The following is a 19,731-nucleotide window of genomic DNA, read 5'->3' on the forward strand; positions in this document are numbered from 1 at the left end:
TTTGCCAATCCTCTTCCCCTAAATTGCTTCGACTCTCATTGCTTCTAGATGCGCTTTAAGCTATAAAAGGAAAACTATTGTTCTTTGTCTTCTCAATTCCGTAAAATCTTAAAGTTAAATTATTTTATTTATTTCACAAGTTTTGACCTGAAATATTTAGATAAATATCTGTACCCGGACAGTGTCAATTATTCTTCTGAAACAATAGAAGAAAAAATGGAAATGAATTTTAATAAAAACAAACACAAAAACAGAACCCTATCCAGATTATTTGAGCACAAATTATTTGAAATTTACTATAGTTTTAATCCCCACTGGTTTTTCATTTCCGCTCCCAGACATTTTAATTTTAGGATTACTTAAATGTAAAATTAGAAATTTTTTAATTTGTGCTCCAATTTTTTCGTTGCGAAATCACTCGGCAGTTTTTCCCCATTATTTCAATGATTGACGGAATATTAAGAGTTCGTCAGCCTCCCCAAATTGCTTGTGGTCAATCAACGAATCAACCATCTCGAAGAGTGGGGCACAAAACTTATTAAATTGAAAAAAATATTGTTTCGTTTTATAATAATTTTCCATTTTAGTTAATGTATTTTCTTTTCGCACAAAATTTTAATACAAAATCTGTTCATTTTGAAGGTGCTTTGGACACCCTGAGCATCCGAATGGTGCCTCGTCACTCGACGGCTAATTTAATATAATTTTACATTTCCATCGTCGTCTTCGAAACACCAGTTAATGTTGGTGCAGACAACTTTCTCCTCAGACACACTGAAAATTCAATTTTTTTTTTAAATTCCTAAAAGGGAAGTGTTTTTAACCTTGTTGTTTGCGAATGAACGCTCCAAACTTTTCCTGTCGGAGTGTTGTTAATTGCATTCACTAATTCTCTTATTCTCCACTCGCTAGAAATGAAAAGGGCAAAAGCGGCGCTCGCTGCCATTAAAGCCAAACCACCGTAGAATGACAAAGTGATGCTCTCTCCGTAAAATGCCTTTGATAAATACAAAATAGAATATAATAAAAATTTATTTCAATATTATTTATGCAAATAAATATTTTTCTAACAAAAAAAAATTAATAAACAGTTTCAGGTTATACCAAGGAGTTGAGGAAAGGCGCTGCCATGAGACACATTCTCGCCACCGTAACCAAAATCATCCCCAAAAAGGGTCCACTAGGGGCGATTAGCTGGGCCGAGGCGCCGTTTGACATCATTGCTAGAGAGCAAGCGATTGCGATTCTCCCCACAAAGGCCAGCCAAACCATCGTCCAGCCAGCCCGACCTCCACTTTCTGTTAATGAAATTTTTTAAATTATGAAATTTAAAAATTCAATTACTTTCCATTCGGGGGAATCAGCCAAGAGCAAACGCAACACGTTCCTCCGACGAAAAGCAAAAGGCTCAAAAATCCAAATTTGTATTTGGGTTTCAGCAAAAGGATCATTCCAGAAAACGTGCCAACAATCTCAGCAAAACCTTTAAAAAGTAATACATGCTTCAAATTTTTTTTTAAATAAATTTGAATAATACCAGATATTGTCGTTCTCAGAGGCAAACTGGTGCCGCCGACGTTTTTTATATTCAAAAGAGCTCCGTAGTAATTCACAACGGTCCCAATCCAGATTATTTGAGCACAAATTATTCGAAATTTACTTGTCTTCATTTCCACTGGTTTTTCATTTCCCCTCCCAGACCTTTTAATTTTAAAAATAAATAAAAAAAGTAAAATAGGAAATATTCAATTTACGCCAATTTTTTCGTTGTGAAATCATTCGGCAGTTTTTTCCCATTGCAATGAGCGGCGAATATTAAGAGTTCGTCGGCCTTGCCAAATTGCTTGTGGGCAATCAACCATCTCGGAGAGTCGGGCACAAAACTAATTAAATTGAAAAATTTATAGTTTCAAATGGGATGAAATAAAAATTTACCAGAATAATATTAGGAATATTATTGATGGAACGGAAATGATTAATTGCAAATTGGTCCATGACCCTGCAATGCTGTGCAACCAGCCTAGAGAGATGACGCCAATTGACCAGAAGTGCTCAAAACTGACTCCCAAAACTATTTTCCTCCAGCCAGCAGTCAAGTCAAAAACTGAAAATAATTATTTATAAAAAAATAAACTATCTAAAACAATTTAAAATTGATATAGAAATTAATTAACAATTACAAAAATTAATTCGGAAATTTCCATACTGATTTGATGCGTTGCTGTGAACATGAAGCACAACCCTAGGCCGATGAGGCTTTTCAGCAGACAGTGCACTTCGAAAATTGGTTGCAGGGCGAGCGCGACTCCAGCTGTCACCTGCAAGGTCGCGCCGCCTAAAATAAGAACTCGCGGCGACAACCTGTCAAAATTTAAGATATAGTGAAAAACATTCATCGCGAAAAATAAACTACACCATGCGAGATAAAGTTTTGCAAAAAGGAAACAAAAATTGTACTTACTTTTTTGATATGAAATAAGTGATTATTCCTCCGCCAGTTATCCCCAGGAGGTAGAAAAATTGCACAACATTCACAAGCACGCTTCTGTCACAAACGAGAGACCACTAAATATTTAAAGCATTTTTATTAAAATTAAAAATTTTGTGAAAAATTCAATTTATTAATATTCATAAATCAATATTTCATTAAAAATAGTCATATTGCATTTTTTTTATTATTTCATTTTTTAATATTATTTAACCCTCTTAAAATTTTAATTGTGCAGTGTAAAATTATTTAGAATAAAAAAATACATCTGTTTTTTTCATACCTGAGAGACCATCGTTGGATATTGGACTAGAAATTCAAAATTATCACACTTGATCAGTTCCGAGGTGGACGAGTTCCCATCTCTTATATCTCCTGGCAAAAACGTGTTACAAGGGTTGAATCCAAGGGCATATCTCTTAGAAAATTAAATTTTAGAGTATAATTAAATTGACTTAATATGGCTGTGAAATTAAGAATATTAATTATTTTTACTACAAATAAAGTTCCTTATTTTCATAAAAGATTCAATTTCAAAAAATTGAGCTCAACTGTACTGATTTTGGCATCTTGATTAATATTTTATTTTTTAAGGAAAACAATTAATATTGCTTTGATTGAAAAATTTTAATGCATTTTCAAAAACTGTAAAACTGAGAAACGTTCTAAAAAATGACCTTTTTGTAAAAGAATTAAGAACTTTTACTTCTCTAATTTTTAGATTCACAGCCCCAATAATTAATTTATTTATTAAACACAAATTGAATTTACCTTGTCCTTTGGATGCCACCTGTCGATCCACTCACTCGGCGCCACTAATTTCTGCGACTCGCTATCATTTCTGGCGCAAAAGTAGGTTCCGCCGAAGGTCTCAGGGTTGGGCGCCAGGAACAAGATGCTGAGCATGTGCCAGGCGGCGGGAACTTTGACCAGGGCGATGAGGAACAAGGAGCCGCCCTGCCACACGCCGAAGGAACCAAGGGCCGCCGTGACCGGGTCCGACTGCCACATTTTGCCAAAGTCTGTTTATCAAATGAGTCGGTTCGGCGAGTTGGGCCTTTTAAAGTATCGCAAAAATTATCGCGGTGCTAAATTTATGGTCACGTTAGCGAGCCCTGGCATTGAGAAGCGCCGGACGATACTTGCACTTTCTTCAAGGAACCGAATTACTCACTTGGGCTTAATTTTAATTGCAAACATACTCCTATTCTAATATAACTTTGATTATTTTTACTTTTCAAAATATTTGAAGCTGAAAAATTTGACAACTCTGGCATTTAATCTTTTAAGTTATACCATACATTATTTGAATATTATTTTTAATATTTAAAAAAACTACAGCAGTTTTTTTTTTAAATACATAAATGCATTAAAGTTTACTCATCATAATATTAAATTTTTTTTTATAAAAAAAATTCAAAACAGTTTTTATTCCTAACACATAAATAAAGCATTACAAAATATGATCAATTTAATTCAATACATGAAAAATAAAAAGTTATTTCTGCTCATGAGTTTTGTAATCAGTACTTTTGTTATAAAAATAAAATCACAGCCTTTGGTCTTTGACTTGCTGATGCGTGATGTGATTGAAATCGGTCTGAAAATAAACTAATTATTAAGCTTTAAAATTGATGATATAGCATCTGATCTTGCTCTTTGCTGGGTCAAGTGGCCATATATGTTGACGTGACAAAAATCTTGTCCACGCACAGAGAACAAGAAACCTTTGCTCTAGTTTAATTATAGAAAGAAAATGTATTACAATATAAATAAAAATAACTATGTTTAAGTTTTTAAACATAATCTCCGACTTAATTACTCAATTTTTAATCTTAAAATATTTAAACTAAAATACAATTATTAGATAATTATCTGACGGATGAAATTTCTCCATTTTTACTTAAAAATGTAAAATTTAATTGTTAAATATTTAAGACAAATTATCATTTATTTTTATCGCTTTAATTCAAATTCATTTAATTTGCGTTTAATAATTAATAAATATTTCATAACTGAATGAAAGGTATTTCACTTGCATATTCAGATATGTCTCATAGCTGTCGACTATAATTAAAAATAAGTGCCTGCATAGCAAAGTAACTAATTTTTTTAAATACAAACTCGTCATTTGCAGCACAAGCAAATTATGCACCAAGAGAAAGTCAGTTTACGCGCCGACAGCGCAAACAAATTGCTCCAATGTCCCACTTGAAATTCAATTATACACCATCGAACGAATACAGTCCGCACAGGTGTCTTTTTGCTTCGCCTACGCGCGATCTAATTAGATATTTTATATAATATTCTCTCAGTCTGTATCACAACAAGAAGTTGTTCTGCGTGCGTTGAATGGTGTAAAGTAAAATTCACCTTGGCTCCATTCTGGACACTAAAGCGCCGCGCGGCCTTTCTTTATTCCCGGCGCACACCAAAGGCAAACTCGGCTTTGGCCGCAGTGAGTGTTCGCCTCTCAAGGGAGCAACATCCACACCGTCCGCTCTCTTCGAACTCATTTTTTTTTGAACCGCAGCTGTGATTTTCCACGAGTATGTGGTCACTTTGTGATTCCGTGCAGGTGAGTTTTTTGTTCTTAAACTTTGGTTCGAAATTAATTTAATTCGATCGAAGGTGAAATTGACATATTATTGGTAAAAAACTTTCTCTCTCGACGGCGGACTCGATTTATTTTACACAAAGTTGACACACTCGGCGTTGGTATTGCACAATTTTTAGCTCGATTTTTTGTGTGAAGACTGCCGGTGAATTTGATTCAAGTCATATGTACAATTTATCTGCAGCATTTAGACCTGAGCGGAAATAGTGCGGTTTTCTGGTTTTTAGATTAACATAAAAAAAGGAGGAAAAAGGCTATAAGGATAACATAAATGCATTTTTTGATTGTTTTATAAATTGTGGTCAACATGATGGAAAGTAAAATTTCTTTTCCTTTCTAGTGATATTTTTACTCGTGTCACTAAATAATTTGTGATTGTAATTTTTTTAACTTATCACTTTTTAATGAAAAAATAAAGGTTAATTTTAATTGAAAAGAGAAAAAGTGAAAAATAAAATTGCAAAAAAGTGTATATTTTCAAATTGAAATATTGATGCAATAACGCTGTCAATTATAAATATTATTTCCAATATTTTTTCCTTATTATACCTAAAAGAACCGTCGCTTCTTTTGGTAAATATATTTATGTTTTCCAGGTAAAAAGGATCGACTTATTGCTTATATTGTTAGATTGTTACTATGCGATTAAAAGTTATATCTTTTTTGGTCTAGACAATAAAAAAGATTCGCTTTGAGCAAGCTTATCAAATAACCATTCATATAGCCTTGAGAATTTTGTCTCTTCTTTTGGTGTCATGTGACAAAAAAAGGATCGAGTGTGTCTTGATGATTAATTTTTGTTTTTTTTTCTCACAAAAAAAATTGATTTTGTGGGAAACACGTTGGCAAAGGAATGCAGAAACATGAGAACCGGTCAAAATAATAAAATTGTAAACAAAATTTCATAAATTCAATCAACAGAAAAATAACATTAAATTAATTTAATATGGCGCGACTTGTCCTTTCTTTGAGAGTTACTTATGTGTGTACGTGACTTGTTTTGAAAAAATGCAAATGAGGAAAATATTCAACTCTTTATTCCTTCCAAGAAGCGGAGCGGATGATGCAATTATTGTAACTCCCTTGGTTGACATTTTAACGATTTTCTTATCCCCACAATTTTTTAACAAGTGAAAAGATTATTAATTATAATTAGCAGCAACTTATCAACGGACGTGATTCCAGAAATTTCCTTTGTCTCCGTGCCAACAAAATTATTATCATATTCTTTGTCTCAAGAGCTGGAAAAAACATAATTTGCGTTGCTGATCTTTCAAGAAATTTTAAATTCAAATTTGGTTGTTGAGAAATCGCTTTTAGTGTCGTTGACGTTGACAGAAAGCCAATTATGTAAATCAAAGCAAAAGTCAGCGCATTTTTCAATGTGTCGCGACAACTCATCAACACAATTTGAAGAGACCAAAGGTCCAAGTCTAGTTTTTTTTTGCAATCATGGTATTTTATCAAATATCAACTTTTGATAGCCACACACTTAGCGTTCCTTATTATGATAAAATGACCCAGACAGAGTGGAAAAAATTAGTTTATATAAATTTGGTGATAAATTTCTAGAATGTCAAGTTCAATAATTATATTTTTATACAAAATATAGTCTAGTAAAAATTAACAATAAGTTTTTGCTATTTATTTTGGGAAAGTTTTTTTTAACGACGTTGATAAAAATCCCCAGCTATTAAGAATAAAATTGACCACCTTCTTATTAAATTTTTTTAATTTTTTATGAATATATATTATTTGTTCCATTACATAACAGTAAAAAAAAGTTACATTGTAAAAGTAATGAAGGTCAAAGCAATCTAATTGCATGATGTAATGGGGGTCGATTCAATCCACACGATTGCCAAACAAGAGCGATGAGCCGGAACGTTCATTACTATAATTAAAAATAGTACTTCTTGGTTTGGTCCCCTGAGCACGTGGTCGTGTATGCAACCGAAGCTCCGTGCGAGCGCAACCGATTGCATAACGGCCAGGGGCTCCTCGATCGTTACACCGATGACGTCACGCCCCCTTTTTCTGTCAGCTCGGCCACGCCCCCCTCGTCGTCCTGTCCTCTCTTTCACTTTTTCACTCGCTCGCTCCCTTTCCTTCGTAGCTCACGCACCTTCAGGGGTCTTGAGACGAAGGTCCACGTACCTGAAAACCGTAGGTAGGTCACCGAACCCTTTGAGAACGTTTTCCAACCTTAATTGAACCGAAAAGGCCTATTTTTGTTTGATTTTCTTTCTCTCGAAACCTATGACCTTTGAGGAGTCCGAATCGGTTTCGGAATTTTACTGGCCCTGTTTTGTTCACCGAATTCAGGTCTAGGTTATCACCTTTGGGGACGTGGTATGCTCAGGGTCAGTGCATGATCTTATTCAACCTGGGAATACTTAATTTAATTCAATTTTAAAAATAATCTTCGGTTCGAGATTTTTGGCTCACGTGATTTTGCGCACGGATTTTTTCGCACTCCATATGGAGCAGATTTTGCCTTATCTGATTTCTCTTTTTCGATTGCAGGTCGCACGTCAAGGAAAGGTGCTTATCAATCTGTTGAACGCGAGCAAAGCTACTGCCGGGCAATCAGGTTTGTCAATTATTTTGCAAAAGTTCGTCAAATTATGTAATTGTGGTTTTTGTGCAGCCAATTTCAGCTTAATCAAGAAAATGCCTTGCCCGTTTTTGACGCGTCTCTCTGCCACCTACATTCGCAACTATGCGCCGAGTCTGCTCAAGAACTACGGCAACCAGTGTCCGGTCGTGTCCCGCCTCATCAGCAACATGGCCAACGCCGAGACCAGCTCCTCCGAAGGTGTGATAATAATTTTGTAAATTTTCACAGCAATATATAATTTTGAGTATTAATTCAAAAACTAATTTCAAATAAAAATCATTTGTAGATGAGTTATTTAAATTAAACAGGAAACTTAATATTTAACTTTTTTTAGCTGGAGAGGCACTGAAAAAGTGCCCATTCATGTCTGACGTCAGCCTTGTCAAAGAGGCTAGCAAGGAGATGCAGGAGGACATCATTGAACATTCACCTGAGAAAGCTGCAGGTTTGTGTAAATTCCAAATCTCAGGATTTTAGTAAACCAATTAAGGATTTAAAAACGGCCGTTAGAATTTATTTTACAATTTATAAGTCAATTTCAAAGGGAAAAAATGAATGAGTTGGAAAGTTTTTATAAAATCATTTTTTAAATCAAATTTACCAGACTAAAATTGGTAAATTTTCAAAAAATCGAGTTAATATCAACACAATCTGGTTTACAAATTAATCTTACGAAACAGTTTTCAGTTTTAAGTCAAGTTTTTTAATAGTTTAGATACTGAATGCGTTTGAAATTCTAGAAATTTCACTTAAAGAGGAAAATTAAAAAAAAAGTAATATATCTTTTTGCCCTTTGGATTGCATCTTTCATGATAAGATAATTAAAACTGCTTGTTACAGATAATTGATTTAAGAAAGAATTTTACTAATTAATTACAAAATTGGCCTAAAAATATATAAAAGATTTAAATAAAATTACAATTTTAGTAAAAGATTTCTTTTTCATTATTAAAGTTTACTAAACAAAATTTGAATTTGATTGATTTTTATTGCAGAAGAAACGTTTCCCTACGAGGCATTCTTCCACAAGCAGATCATGAAGAAGAAGGAGGACCACTCGTACCGTGTGTTCAAGAAGGTGAACCGGCTGGCCAACAACTTCCCGGCGGCCAAGGAGTACACCTGGGGCGAGCAGCAGATCACCGTGTGGTGCTCCAACGACTACCTGGGCATGTCGCGCCACCCCGAGGTCAAGAACGCCGTGTATGAAGCGTTGGAGGCCCACGGGGCCGGCGCCGGCGGCACCCGCAACATCTCCGGCAACTCCATGTTCCACGAGAACCTGGAGGCGGCCATGGCCGAGCTGCACCAGAAGGAGGCCGCCCTCCTCTTCACCTCCTGCTTCGTAGCCAACGACTCCACCCTCTTCACTCTGGCGCAGGCCTTGCCCGGCTGCCACATCTTTTCAGATGCTGGTACTTAATTTTTTCATTTTAATCTATTTAATTTTTTCAGAAAGGAAATGAAACTTTTTACCTCCCTTGTAGACTAAGGAGAATTAAATTTGAAGTTAGCCAAAGATGTTCCATGTCATTTTGCATCAAAGCACAATTTTTAAAAAATCTGAATAAACCTTTTTCAAAATTTTGTTGATTTTTCAAATAGAAAATAGAGATAATAATAGAAAATTAGGATTTTTTTGGCGTGTTTTTGAGTATTTAATTGAATATTCCATTCAAATTTGTAGAATTTCAACAAAAATTGATGTTTAAATTTGTTTAATTTTGAAATGACTGAAGATTTTTGTAATAATTTCAGGTAACCACGCTTCGATGATCCAAGGCATCCGCAACAGTCGAGTGCCAAAGCACATTTTCCGACACAACGACCCCAAGCACTTGGAAGAGCTTTTGTCCAAGGTGGACAAAAGTGTGCCCAAAATCGTGGCCTTCGAGACGGTGCACTCGATGACCGGCGCCGTTTGTCCTCTGGAGGAACTGTGTGAGGTCGCCCACCGCTACGGCGCCCTGACCTTCGTCGATGAAGTTCATGCCGTCGGACTGTACGGGGAGCACGGGGCAGGAATCGGCGAAAGGGACAACCAGATGCACAACATGGACATCATCTCTGGCACCCTTGGTAAAATTTAAATTCTTTCTAATGCATAAATTGGTTTTCTAGCTTTATTTTTGCATAAAATCTTTTTGGGATTTAGTATTTGAATCATTAAAATTTTTAGTTTTGTCCCGAATAAAAAAAAAAATGAAAAAAAATATAAAAATTCAACAAAATTAGTTAAAAATGATGGAAAAATGTTCAAAGTTTCCAAAGTTTAAGAAATTGGTTGAAAGTAAAATTGAAGTATGTTAAATTGGCCATATTTTCACCGATTTTCAAAAATTTGCATCCATTTTTAATTTACAATTAATTTTTATTTCAGGCAAAGCATTTGGAAACGTGGGCGGCTACATTGCCAGTTCGTCCAAGTTGGTGGACATGATTCGCAGCTACGCAGCCGGGTTCATTTTCACCACCTCGCTGCCCCCGACCGTTCTCAACGGGGCACTCAAAGCTGTGCAGATTTTGGCCTCCGAGGAGGGGAGACAGCTGAGGGCCCTGCACCAGGACAACGTCCGGTACATGCGGTCCAAACTGCTGGCTGAAAAGCTGTCCGTCGAGCACACCCCCTCGCACATCATTCCAATCAAGGTCGAAAATCTTATTCTACTTTAAATTTTTCAAGAAAAATTTAAATTTAAAAATTTCATCTATTTTTACCGTGATTTCATTTTAGATTGGAGACCCAATGAAGAACACAATGGTGTCGGACCTTCTTCTTAAGGAGTACGGCCACTACGTCCAGGCCATCAACTACCCCACTGTACCAGTCGGGGAGGAAAAGCTTCGTCTGGCGCCGACTCCGCACCACACCAGGCCCATGATGGACCGGCTGGTGGCAGACATTGTCAAAGTCTGGCACAAAGTGGGACTTCCACTCACTGGCCAGGTCTGCCCTCAGGTAAAATACTTGAAAGATTAAATAATCCAACCTTTGTATTAATTTAAAATTTTTAGGCGTGCACTTTTTGCCAGAAGCCGCTGATGTTCGACCGCTGTGAGTCCCGCACTGGTTGTCAGGAGCCGAACTGCCCCCAACTTGTGGCTGCAGCTTAATTTCACTTCAAAGTGGAATTTGGTGCCGGATCTGTTCATTGGTTTCCCTATTAGAATTGATTGGTTTTGCTGTGGTTGATTTTGAAATTACTCAATGAGATAAATTTAATTCCTAAAAAAATGTGCTCTGATTTCTCTTCAAACAAATGTGATGCATTCAAATTTATATAATGTTCGAGACATTATCTATTCCACAAATAGCAGATTACTAAGGGCGTACTTTTGTGCGCCACTTTATGAATGTTGAATGAAATATTCTAATGTGCTTCAATTATATTTTTCTGTTGACCATTAAAACCAAGCAAGTGAATTTTTGTGTTTTAATTTTCGACGTCCTGAATAGAGGGGATAATTTTTCACCCAAGCGCAGTAATAGTAAATTATTTACTTAAGGGAAAACGTTCTGTTCATCTCAGTTTAATGGGCCACATGTTTCTCGGAAAGGTCGCTTTTCTTAAAAGAGGAACCCCTCATCAATAAATGAACAAAAGCGCACAAGTCTATTGAGGCGCGCGGCAGCAAAAATAACAAAAGCATTTAGTGCAGCAGGAACTTGACCTGCTCGCAACATGTGTGCGTGTAAAATGTAAAAAAAGGGAGTGTAGATTTTACTAACATTGAAAAAAAGACAAGCAAGCCGTTCGTGTATTTTTCAACAAGAAAAATCCAGAGCTAGAATAAGTAAATAAAGGTTATGAATTATAATTATTTTCACTTAAAAATTTTATAAACCTCACTTGACGTTAGACGGTGAGTTTAAACTATTTTATTTTATGTACTATAATCTCAGGCAATTTCTTGCCCAAACATATTTGAAAACGTCATTAAAAATTGTAAATTTTACAAATATAAAAAAAGGAGATGATTTTTTAGAGATTAGATGACAAAAAATACATCTGTCGTTCCGGACTTGCAGACCTCCCAGAATTTACAATCCGCTTGTTTTTACCTCCACAGTCAACAACAGGGTATGAACAGTATAAGTATCATATATTATCAAAAAAGCTTTTAACGATTGAAAAGACATCCTAATTTTCAGCTTATTCGTGCCTCTCACCTGGCCGCCCTTTTTATAGTAAAGCCTTATTGAGCTGTAAAACGTTGCTTGACAAGGCACACGTGAGTGACACGTGCCCAGGTAGCACAAAGAGGAGGCGCTGAGCGAGACTTCCCTGGAAGGTGGCGAGGCAGACAGCGCGGAGCCTCTTTGGCCTTTTGTTCGCGCCCCCTGACAGACCGCACACCTGAGAATCGCTGAAAGGAAACGGTGGCACACGTCGATTTCACCACCTTTATTCATGCCTTGCCCATGAAATTTTAATCATATACATTAGATACATTATATACATAATAACCATACAAAATTACATAATATTTTGGCAAAATAAAATAGGTCAAAAATTTTACAATTTATTTTATTAAAATAAAAACACTTACATTAGTTAATTTCGTTATTTAAATATGCATAATTGATTACGTTTCCAATATTTTTTAAAGTTTTATAAGAGTATATTATTAATATTGCGCCTTTAAAAGAATTTGATTGTATTTTTTACATTAATGTAAGTCATTTATTCATTTAAAAAATCAAATTGAATCAAAGTCTCTTTAATTAACTAAAATTAATTAGCTCTGACAGTGGTTAAAATTCTCTTTTCCTTGCTTGATTTAATTATTTTTTTAATATTCGAAGTGGAAAGAAATAATAATGTAATTTTGAAACAAAAGAAATGCTAAGTCAAGAGTAAAAATCTAATTTATTTTTAAATTAATTGTAATTTTGAGCTTTAATATAGCCTGTATGTCGTGTGTTGGCTTGACTTTGTCGGGGTTTGTTGTGTTTAGGGTAGGTCGGGGGTGAGGAGCAGCTGCCGTTGCTGATGTGTGGCCCGGCGCAGTAAATAGAAATGGTCGCGACACGTGAACAGACTTTTGTGCTGAATTATATGAACTCGGCTCTTTGACGAGTGAGTCAAGTGGAAGCGGAAACGGTCAGAATTAGGAACAGATTTTGTGCTGCACCTAAATGTTTATTCTTGTATTTAAATTCAGAGCATAAAAGGATAAAATAGGAAGTTGGCGTGGAAGGTCCGGAAGTGCAACCCTTTGCTGTATTTTCCTATTTTTGTTAAAGAAGGTGTTTGTGTTCCTATTTCTAAAAAGAGAAACTGATTTTCAATACAAAAAAAGGTTCATGCAATTGTGTAAATTTTGCACGTGAAATAATAATGCGAAGGAGTGAATTTTCATAAAAAAAACTATTCAAGAAATTACAGAAATATTATAGTTGCAATATTATAGTTAAATTTTTAAAATCAATCACAACTAAATTCCTATTTAAAAGCAAAATAACAAGATATTAAGACAATAATTAGCAAAAGCTTACTTAAAAATTATATGAAATAAGTTTGTGCAGTTTTACCAAAAAAGAAAAAATGAAACACGAACCAAATTTTTGACTTACGATTGAAAAAATTTATTCTGCAATTAATGACGCGATCAATTTTTAAAAAAATATAACATTTTAATTTAAACTGCTGAATTAGAATTTCTTTTGTTTCTAATTATTTCCTTAATCTAAGTAAGGTGGAATGAAACAAGGAATTAAATAAAGTAAAGAAAAGGGAATTTCAACCAGTTTTAGGACTGATTACCATAAATTTACAGTTACATACAAGTTAAATTAAAAACTGCGCTGATCAAATATCTCTGATATGCTTTTTTAAATGGTTTAAAACAAAGTCACTCGAAAAGATCTTATGAAACTTTTTATTTAAAAAAATATTTTTTTCATCAAATTCATCCATCAAGCGCCATGAGGTAAGTAAATATATACAAAAAATATTAAATTTTAAATTGTAAATTTCAGAAGACGATTGAGGCCTGCTCGCAAGCATAAAGTGCCCTGGCACAAATAATTAGGCGGAGTCTGTGCTGTGATTGGCGCGGCCGGGGTGCAGAGCGGCGCGCGAGTGAGGCGCTGCACCCCCGCGAGCATCTTCCTTGTGCTTCTCGATCTGATCATTCTCGCAGCGACCACCGACCCCTGATGTTCGTCAAAGTCGAGACTGACAATCGCATGTTCGCCGAGGAAATGGGCAGCTCCTCACCCGACGCAGACTTCCGACTGCTCGAGCTCGGCTCCAGCAGGGGCTTCTTCCACCACAGCAACCACCCTGAAAACACGGCAGACCTTTACCAGCCCCCTGAAAATGGGTACAGCTTCGAAGACCACCACATTCATCCCGTAAGTAACAGTTTGAAAAAAAGCTTTAATTTTCAAGAACGGAGAGAAATCCTGAATTTAAAATTTTACTCTTTTTAATTTAAGTTAATTATGAGAATCATGAAACTCTTTTGAATCTGAAAATATAAGAAGTAATTTATCTTTTGAAATTGCAGTTTCTGGTTTTTGTTCCCTTAAAAATTAGTCTAACTAAAAAATTTCAAAATTTGTGAGGTGTTCAGATTTGAAAACAATGGAGCTAAATTGATCTGCTGACGAAAATTAAACCAAAAATAGTATCGACTTGAATAATGTTTCGTCATCCTTTTGATTTTCTGAAATTAAATTATTCATGGAAAAGCACCATGGAATTGAAATTAAAGCAATATATTAATCAGGTTTTGTGATGTTCAAAAGTTCAATTTTTTTCCAATTTAACTTTTATATGTGCCTCCGAAACGATTTAAAATAGAATGCAATTTTTTCAGGCTTCTTTACTCAATGAATCTTTGAATTAACAGTTTTTAATTAAAATTAAATCCAAAATTTGATGAACTTTCAAAAAGATTCTGGATTAAATTAAAAATAACAATTTAACATAAAAGAAATTAAACATTTCCCCCAATATTTTTTTCAAGAGAGACTTTTCGAATTTTCTTTTGAAGCAAAAAATTGTGTAAAAATATATAATTTTGGTAATTATCATTTTTGAATTCAGTATTTGTTTCTGAAGATCTCAATTTATTTTTCATTTTGAACACTATATAATTTTTTCTAATTTTTCTTGAAAAATTATTTTATCAAAATTTTTATTAAGATCGTGTTTCATTTTTGTTTGGACAGGCGTACGAGGCGCGGTCATGCTCGGAGGTGGTGACGCTGGGCCGGAAGCGTCGGCGCGGCTCGGACAGTTCTTTGCGTTCGAAGCAGCGACGCAAGACGCAGCAGTCGTTCGAGGAAATGCAGTCGCAGCGCGTCATGGCGAACGTGCGCGAGCGCCAACGCACGCAGAGTCTGAACGACGCGTTCGCGTCGCTGCGCAAAATCATCCCGACGCTGCCCTCGGACAAACTGTCCAAGATCCAGACGCTCAAGCTGGCGTCGCGCTACATCGACTTCCTGTACCAGGTGCTGCAGAACGGCCAGCACGACCAGTCCAGCTCGTCCAAGTTGGCGCCTTCCTGCTCCTACGTGGCCCACGAAAAACTCAGCTACGCCTTCAGCGTGTGGCGCATGGAGGGCGATTGGAACAGCGGCGGATCCACCAGCGGACACGACGACTACTGACAATCAACCCTTTCAAGGTGAGAGAGATTTTTCAAATTTATATTAATTACATCAAAAACCTATTGTTTTTCAATTATTTCTTTCTTAAAATTCGTCACTTACTAAGTTAGATCAGATCTCATTAATTAAATAATGAAAATTTGCCTGCCTTTCGTGTTTAACAAAAATTCCCATAATTTTCATCAAATAAATTAAAAACTAAACATTTTTTTCCAATAAAATTTTCATAAAATTTTTTAAGTGATTCTTATGATTGTGGCTTCACTGAAACTGCAAGAAAATTTTGACTTTTAGGAATGTTTTACCAAATTTCTTAAATTTTAATCATTTTAAAGACTTAAAGAAGCCCTGGAACTGGGCGAAATCGCGATCCAGACCAGTTATTGCCTTGTTTGCCTCAATTTTCCTGGATTTCAATTAATTTATTTTTTATTTTTAGAGTCAATAGTCATTGAAGATTAATTTTTCAATTGAAATTTTGCATTCCATTGTTTAAAGCCAAGTTATAATATGAATTTTAATATAAACTTATTTTAGGAACAAAATAAACCCATATTCTCGGGGAAATTTTCTTTTTAATAAACAAAAAAATCAATTCAGTCTTTATCAAATTTTTCTACTGAATATAATTGTTCCCTGGAGGGATTGAGAAAAATTAATTAAACCAGATTTAACAAATTTAAAATGGAACGCCAGAAATGTCTCGCTGTGATTTGAATATTTTACGGTTTTCAACTTATCAGCCACCGAGTTCGTAAAAGGCTTCTAATTAGAGCGGCTGCACTAAAACTGGTCTTGGTGCCGAGGCAGATGCACAAAAAAATTTTCAAATACATAAAATCCCTTGAGCCTTATTCGGAGGCGCAGCTGCCACTTGAGGCTGCGATGACAACATTTCGAGATGAATGTGTTCGCACTTGAAAAACAGTTGTTGTTGTTTGCGTAGGTCATAATATTATTGTCACGCGGCGCGGCATTAAAAACGAGGACGATTTCATTAAATTTTTCTCCATTTTGAAATCGAAATTATGCAGCGTACTTTGTTTTCCGTTTTGCCCATCAATTTTGTCTCACGCCCATAAATTTCAACCCGATCTTTTTTTTATACTTTCTATATGGTTTATGCGTTTGGTGCTGACGACGCTACTTGCTGTCCCATAAATCGCGGCCTAATGTTGGTCATTAGATGATTTTTGTGACAGAAATTAGTCGTGTTAGACGCGACACAAATATAAAAGCGCCGCCGCGATAATAAATATCGCAGCCGCCCCGAGAGAGAAGAAGAGTCTCTATAAATATAGCAGCGCCTATTAAACAAACGGCCGAGCTCATTTCGCGCTTGGATTTTCTCATTCAGCACAAAACTATTTGATCTTTCCGCCGAAAATTTGAGAGAAATTTTCTTCAGAAATAAGACTTGAAGCTAAAATTTCAGAGCTTTAGTAAGAAGAGGAAATATTTTTACTAAAAATCAGTTAATAATTATTTAGTAGATTCAAATTTTCAAGCTATGAAAGGTTCTTTTTGCACAATAAATTTGAAATTAAAGTTTTTTTATAAGACAAAAAAATCAGAGTAACCGGAACATATTAAATTTATTTTAATTATAATCCAAGTTGAGTAACAGTTTTCAATTTTCTATTCGAATCAAAACTAATAAATTTTAGATATAATTGGAAATTTTCTAATTTATTTGCTGCGTTTTATCCTTTTACAAATTAATTACCGGTTGATGTAATTTGCATTTCATTATTACAAATAAAAATTCTGGATAATAAGTTTAAAAAAGGCCTTTTTATAAAAAAAATGCGTTTTTATTCTTAAAAATTTTGAATAAAAATGTCAAGATTCACAAAGATCCTTTGTTAGAATTTATTTTAGATTATAAAACAATAAATTTTACAGTTTAGGCTTTGCTATCATCAATATTCTATATTTTGTTTATAATTTTTCGTGCTTCTTATAATATTATGGATGAACATGATTTCATGACTCAATTTTGATAAAAGCTTTCACACAAGCCTCTGTTCGCTGTATTGTGTGGAAAAATGCAGTTCATTTTTTTACACAATTTGTGCAGGAAGTAAGACTCTTTTTTCAAAGGAAGCGAAAAGCCGAAAAGTCACCCTGGCGAAATTCCCGAACAAAAGAGCCATTAAGATTTCACCTCGGCCAAACGAAAACAGGAAGCCAAGTCGTAAAACCGAAAATCAGCACTTCTTGCTGCTGAAAAATCTTTGGCGCAGCCCCTAATGAGCCCAAAGCTCTTTATTTTTTTTTGCCGCCAGAGAGAAATAAAAGTGCCCCCGCCGGTCGCATTTCTCTCTTGCCACCCCCGCTCGTAATCCCGGGAGGATGCTCGACATGCATTTTTTGTCCCAAAGCTTCCTCCCGAAAGAGATTCTTCATTCAGACCGCTCTTATTTTTCATGCGCTCCGTTTGATGTGTCATCCGCCCAAGCTTTTTTTATCAAGGCCCCTCTTTCTCCACGCGCGTGCATATATTTATATCAGAGAGCCTAAGAAAAATTGAACGGATTTTTTGTTTCGACCCCCAACAGGCGAATTCGCGGAAAACAGGAACTCTCAGAGATTTATCTTCAGGCGCGTCGCTCTTAATTAGTCTTTTTTAGCACTTCTTGATAAATTATGAATTGGAATCATTTTTATTATCTGTGTGTGTCTGTTTCCCATTCATCACACACTTCCTAGAAAGAGTCAGGCGGATGCTTCCTCATCCAAAACTTAATCTGATCAAAAAACTCCTCATTTTTTGATTAAAATTATATAATTTAAAGTGTTTAAGTATGTAATAATTGTTGGAAATTAATAGATATTTTGAAATAAATTAAATTTCCCCAAAATTTATATTACAAATTATTTGGAATTATTTGATAAGAAACATAATTTTTATGAAATTAAACTCTTTTTAATATTAAAGATATTAAATACCAACAATTTTCATTATATCCAAAATAAATTTTTATTATAGAAGAAGAATAAAATTATTAAATGAATATAAATTTTAATACAAATTTTAATCCTAAAGATAAGAGCAAATTTTAAATTAATATTATAAAACTTAACATGGAAATTTGTTTTTGAACACTTTCCGTCTACGGATTTTTCAATTAATTTTGACTTAAATTGGGATTTTGCGTTTTTTCACCAGGACAGCAAATTAACAAAAACCTGGCTTCAAATTTTAAAGCAAGTAAATTTACATAATTAAAGATTTTGGGCTTCAGTAAAATATTATTCGTTCCATTTCGCTGCAATGTTTGTTTGGGCAAACAAGAAATCGGCGCCAGAAGAGTGACACGTCCGTGTAAACAAAAATCAGACTTGAAAATCTTGTTAATGGACTCTCGCGGCGGGGCGTGTTTTAATGCATTTGTATATTGGAGTTCTCAGAGTCAGTCAGAGTTTGATATAAACATATGTATATAGAATAGTTGCTGGTCTTTTATTGCCAGCAACGCGGCCATTATTTAGATCATCAGCACATACAACTCAAAACAACCGAGCGCCCTTTCAGCTTGAGACTTTTATGATTGTGGAGGAAATTCCGTTTGCTTCCGTTGCACATTTGATAACTGTCCAGTGAAACTTAACGTTTAATTTAGGTGAAATCGTTTTTTTAGGTCATAAAAAAGTTAACACATAAATCTAAGAAACATCACAAATTTAATTAGCACAGAAAATTACCATTTATGCCTGATGTAAGCCATTTTTTGACAATAATTAAGATCACTTATCTTGAAGTTGTGAAAAAAATTAATTTTGCCCTCATTTTGAGCAAACAGCTGCAGATTTAATTAATGAATCTGGTCTCTCGTTAAAATATAAATTAATCTTTTAAAACTTGTCACTTTTTCTTTTCCTTCTTGGAAATGACGAAACTTCCGGGAAGAAATAGTAAAATAAAAGAAGTTGAGCCGAATTTTATAATTAACAGAGTCTCGGTTTGTGTGTTTCAGGTTTCTGCTCCTTTGATGCGCGCGGCCTTTCCTAACAAACAAACGTGCGGATGGTGAGATTTTTGAAGTCGGCGGCTTTTCTTGAAATCCGACTGCGACTGTCTGCCCGTCAAAATCATTCCTCTGTGACTGGCAGTGATTTCTGATTTCATATTTATTCTGAAGAATTTTCAGTGCCTTACTCTTTCAACTTGTTAAAAATGTTATTGTATAAATATAAAATGACTAATGTGAAATCGCGCAGCTTTATTTAAATAATATATTTGTACATACAACTTCATCTCTTTTTAACAAGATAAGACTTGGATTAAAAACTGTCCTTTGATGTTGTGTAAAAAGAGAATCGAATGTGGCTCAATTTTTTGTATAAACTTGTACAGTTTGATAAATGTTAAATAG

The 19,731-nt window shown here is 34.9% G+C and overlaps 3 protein-coding genes across 4 annotated transcripts; 2 read left to right on the plus strand and 1 right to left on the minus strand.

The window, feature by feature from the left end:
- Positions 1–344: 344 nt before the first annotated feature.
- On the minus strand, positions 345–3,764 carry LOC132192659 (organic cation transporter protein-like). Its single transcript, XM_059612726.1, has 11 exons — positions 3,260–3,764; positions 2,772–2,906; positions 2,462–2,565; positions 2,207–2,361; positions 1,936–2,104; positions 1,755–1,883; positions 1,538–1,701; positions 1,349–1,483; positions 1,105–1,298; positions 825–997; positions 345–774 (listed from the first exon to the last, which is right to left on the minus strand). Exons 1-11 carry the CDS (start codon positions 3,497–3,499, stop codon positions 696–698), a joined length of 1,677 nt encoding a protein of 558 aa, XP_059468709.1. The 5' UTR covers positions 3,500–3,764; the 3' UTR covers positions 345–695.
- Positions 3,765–4,710: 946 nt separating this feature from the next.
- Positions 4,711–11,149, plus strand: LOC132192713 (5-aminolevulinate synthase, erythroid-specific, mitochondrial). 2 transcript variants are annotated; one of them, XM_059612798.1, is made up of 9 exons: positions 4,711–5,066; positions 7,632–7,698; positions 7,756–7,923; positions 8,060–8,170; positions 8,721–9,140; positions 9,484–9,804; positions 10,106–10,374; positions 10,460–10,684; positions 10,741–11,149. In XM_059612798.1, the coding sequence occupies exons 1-9, from the start codon at positions 5,040–5,042 to the stop codon at positions 10,837–10,839; spliced, it is 1,707 nt and encodes a 568-aa protein (XP_059468781.1). In that variant the 5' UTR covers positions 4,711–5,039; the 3' UTR covers positions 10,840–11,149. The 2 variants fall into 2 exon arrangements, with proteins under 2 accessions (XP_059468781.1, XP_059468782.1); XM_059612799.1 differs by lacking the exon at positions 4,711–5,066 and adding an exon at positions 7,121–7,275.
- A 2,713-nt stretch (positions 11,150–13,862) lies between these two features.
- LOC132192649 (twist-related protein 2-like) lies at positions 13,863–19,722 on the plus strand. Its single transcript, XM_059612704.1, has 3 exons — positions 13,863–14,086; positions 14,909–15,369; positions 19,333–19,722. Exons 1-2 carry the CDS (start codon positions 13,889–13,891, stop codon positions 15,350–15,352), a joined length of 642 nt encoding a protein of 213 aa, XP_059468687.1. The 5' UTR covers positions 13,863–13,888; the 3' UTR covers positions 15,353–15,369; positions 19,333–19,722.
- Positions 19,723–19,731: the final 9 nt, after the last annotated feature.

Source organism: Neocloeon triangulifer, unplaced genomic scaffold, assembly GCF_031216515.1.
Source record: "Neocloeon triangulifer isolate White Clay Creek 2 clone unplaced genomic scaffold, ASM3121651v1 ptg000003l, whole genome shotgun sequence".
NCBI classification, from domain to species: domain Eukaryota; kingdom Metazoa; phylum Arthropoda; class Insecta; order Ephemeroptera; family Baetidae; genus Neocloeon; species Neocloeon triangulifer.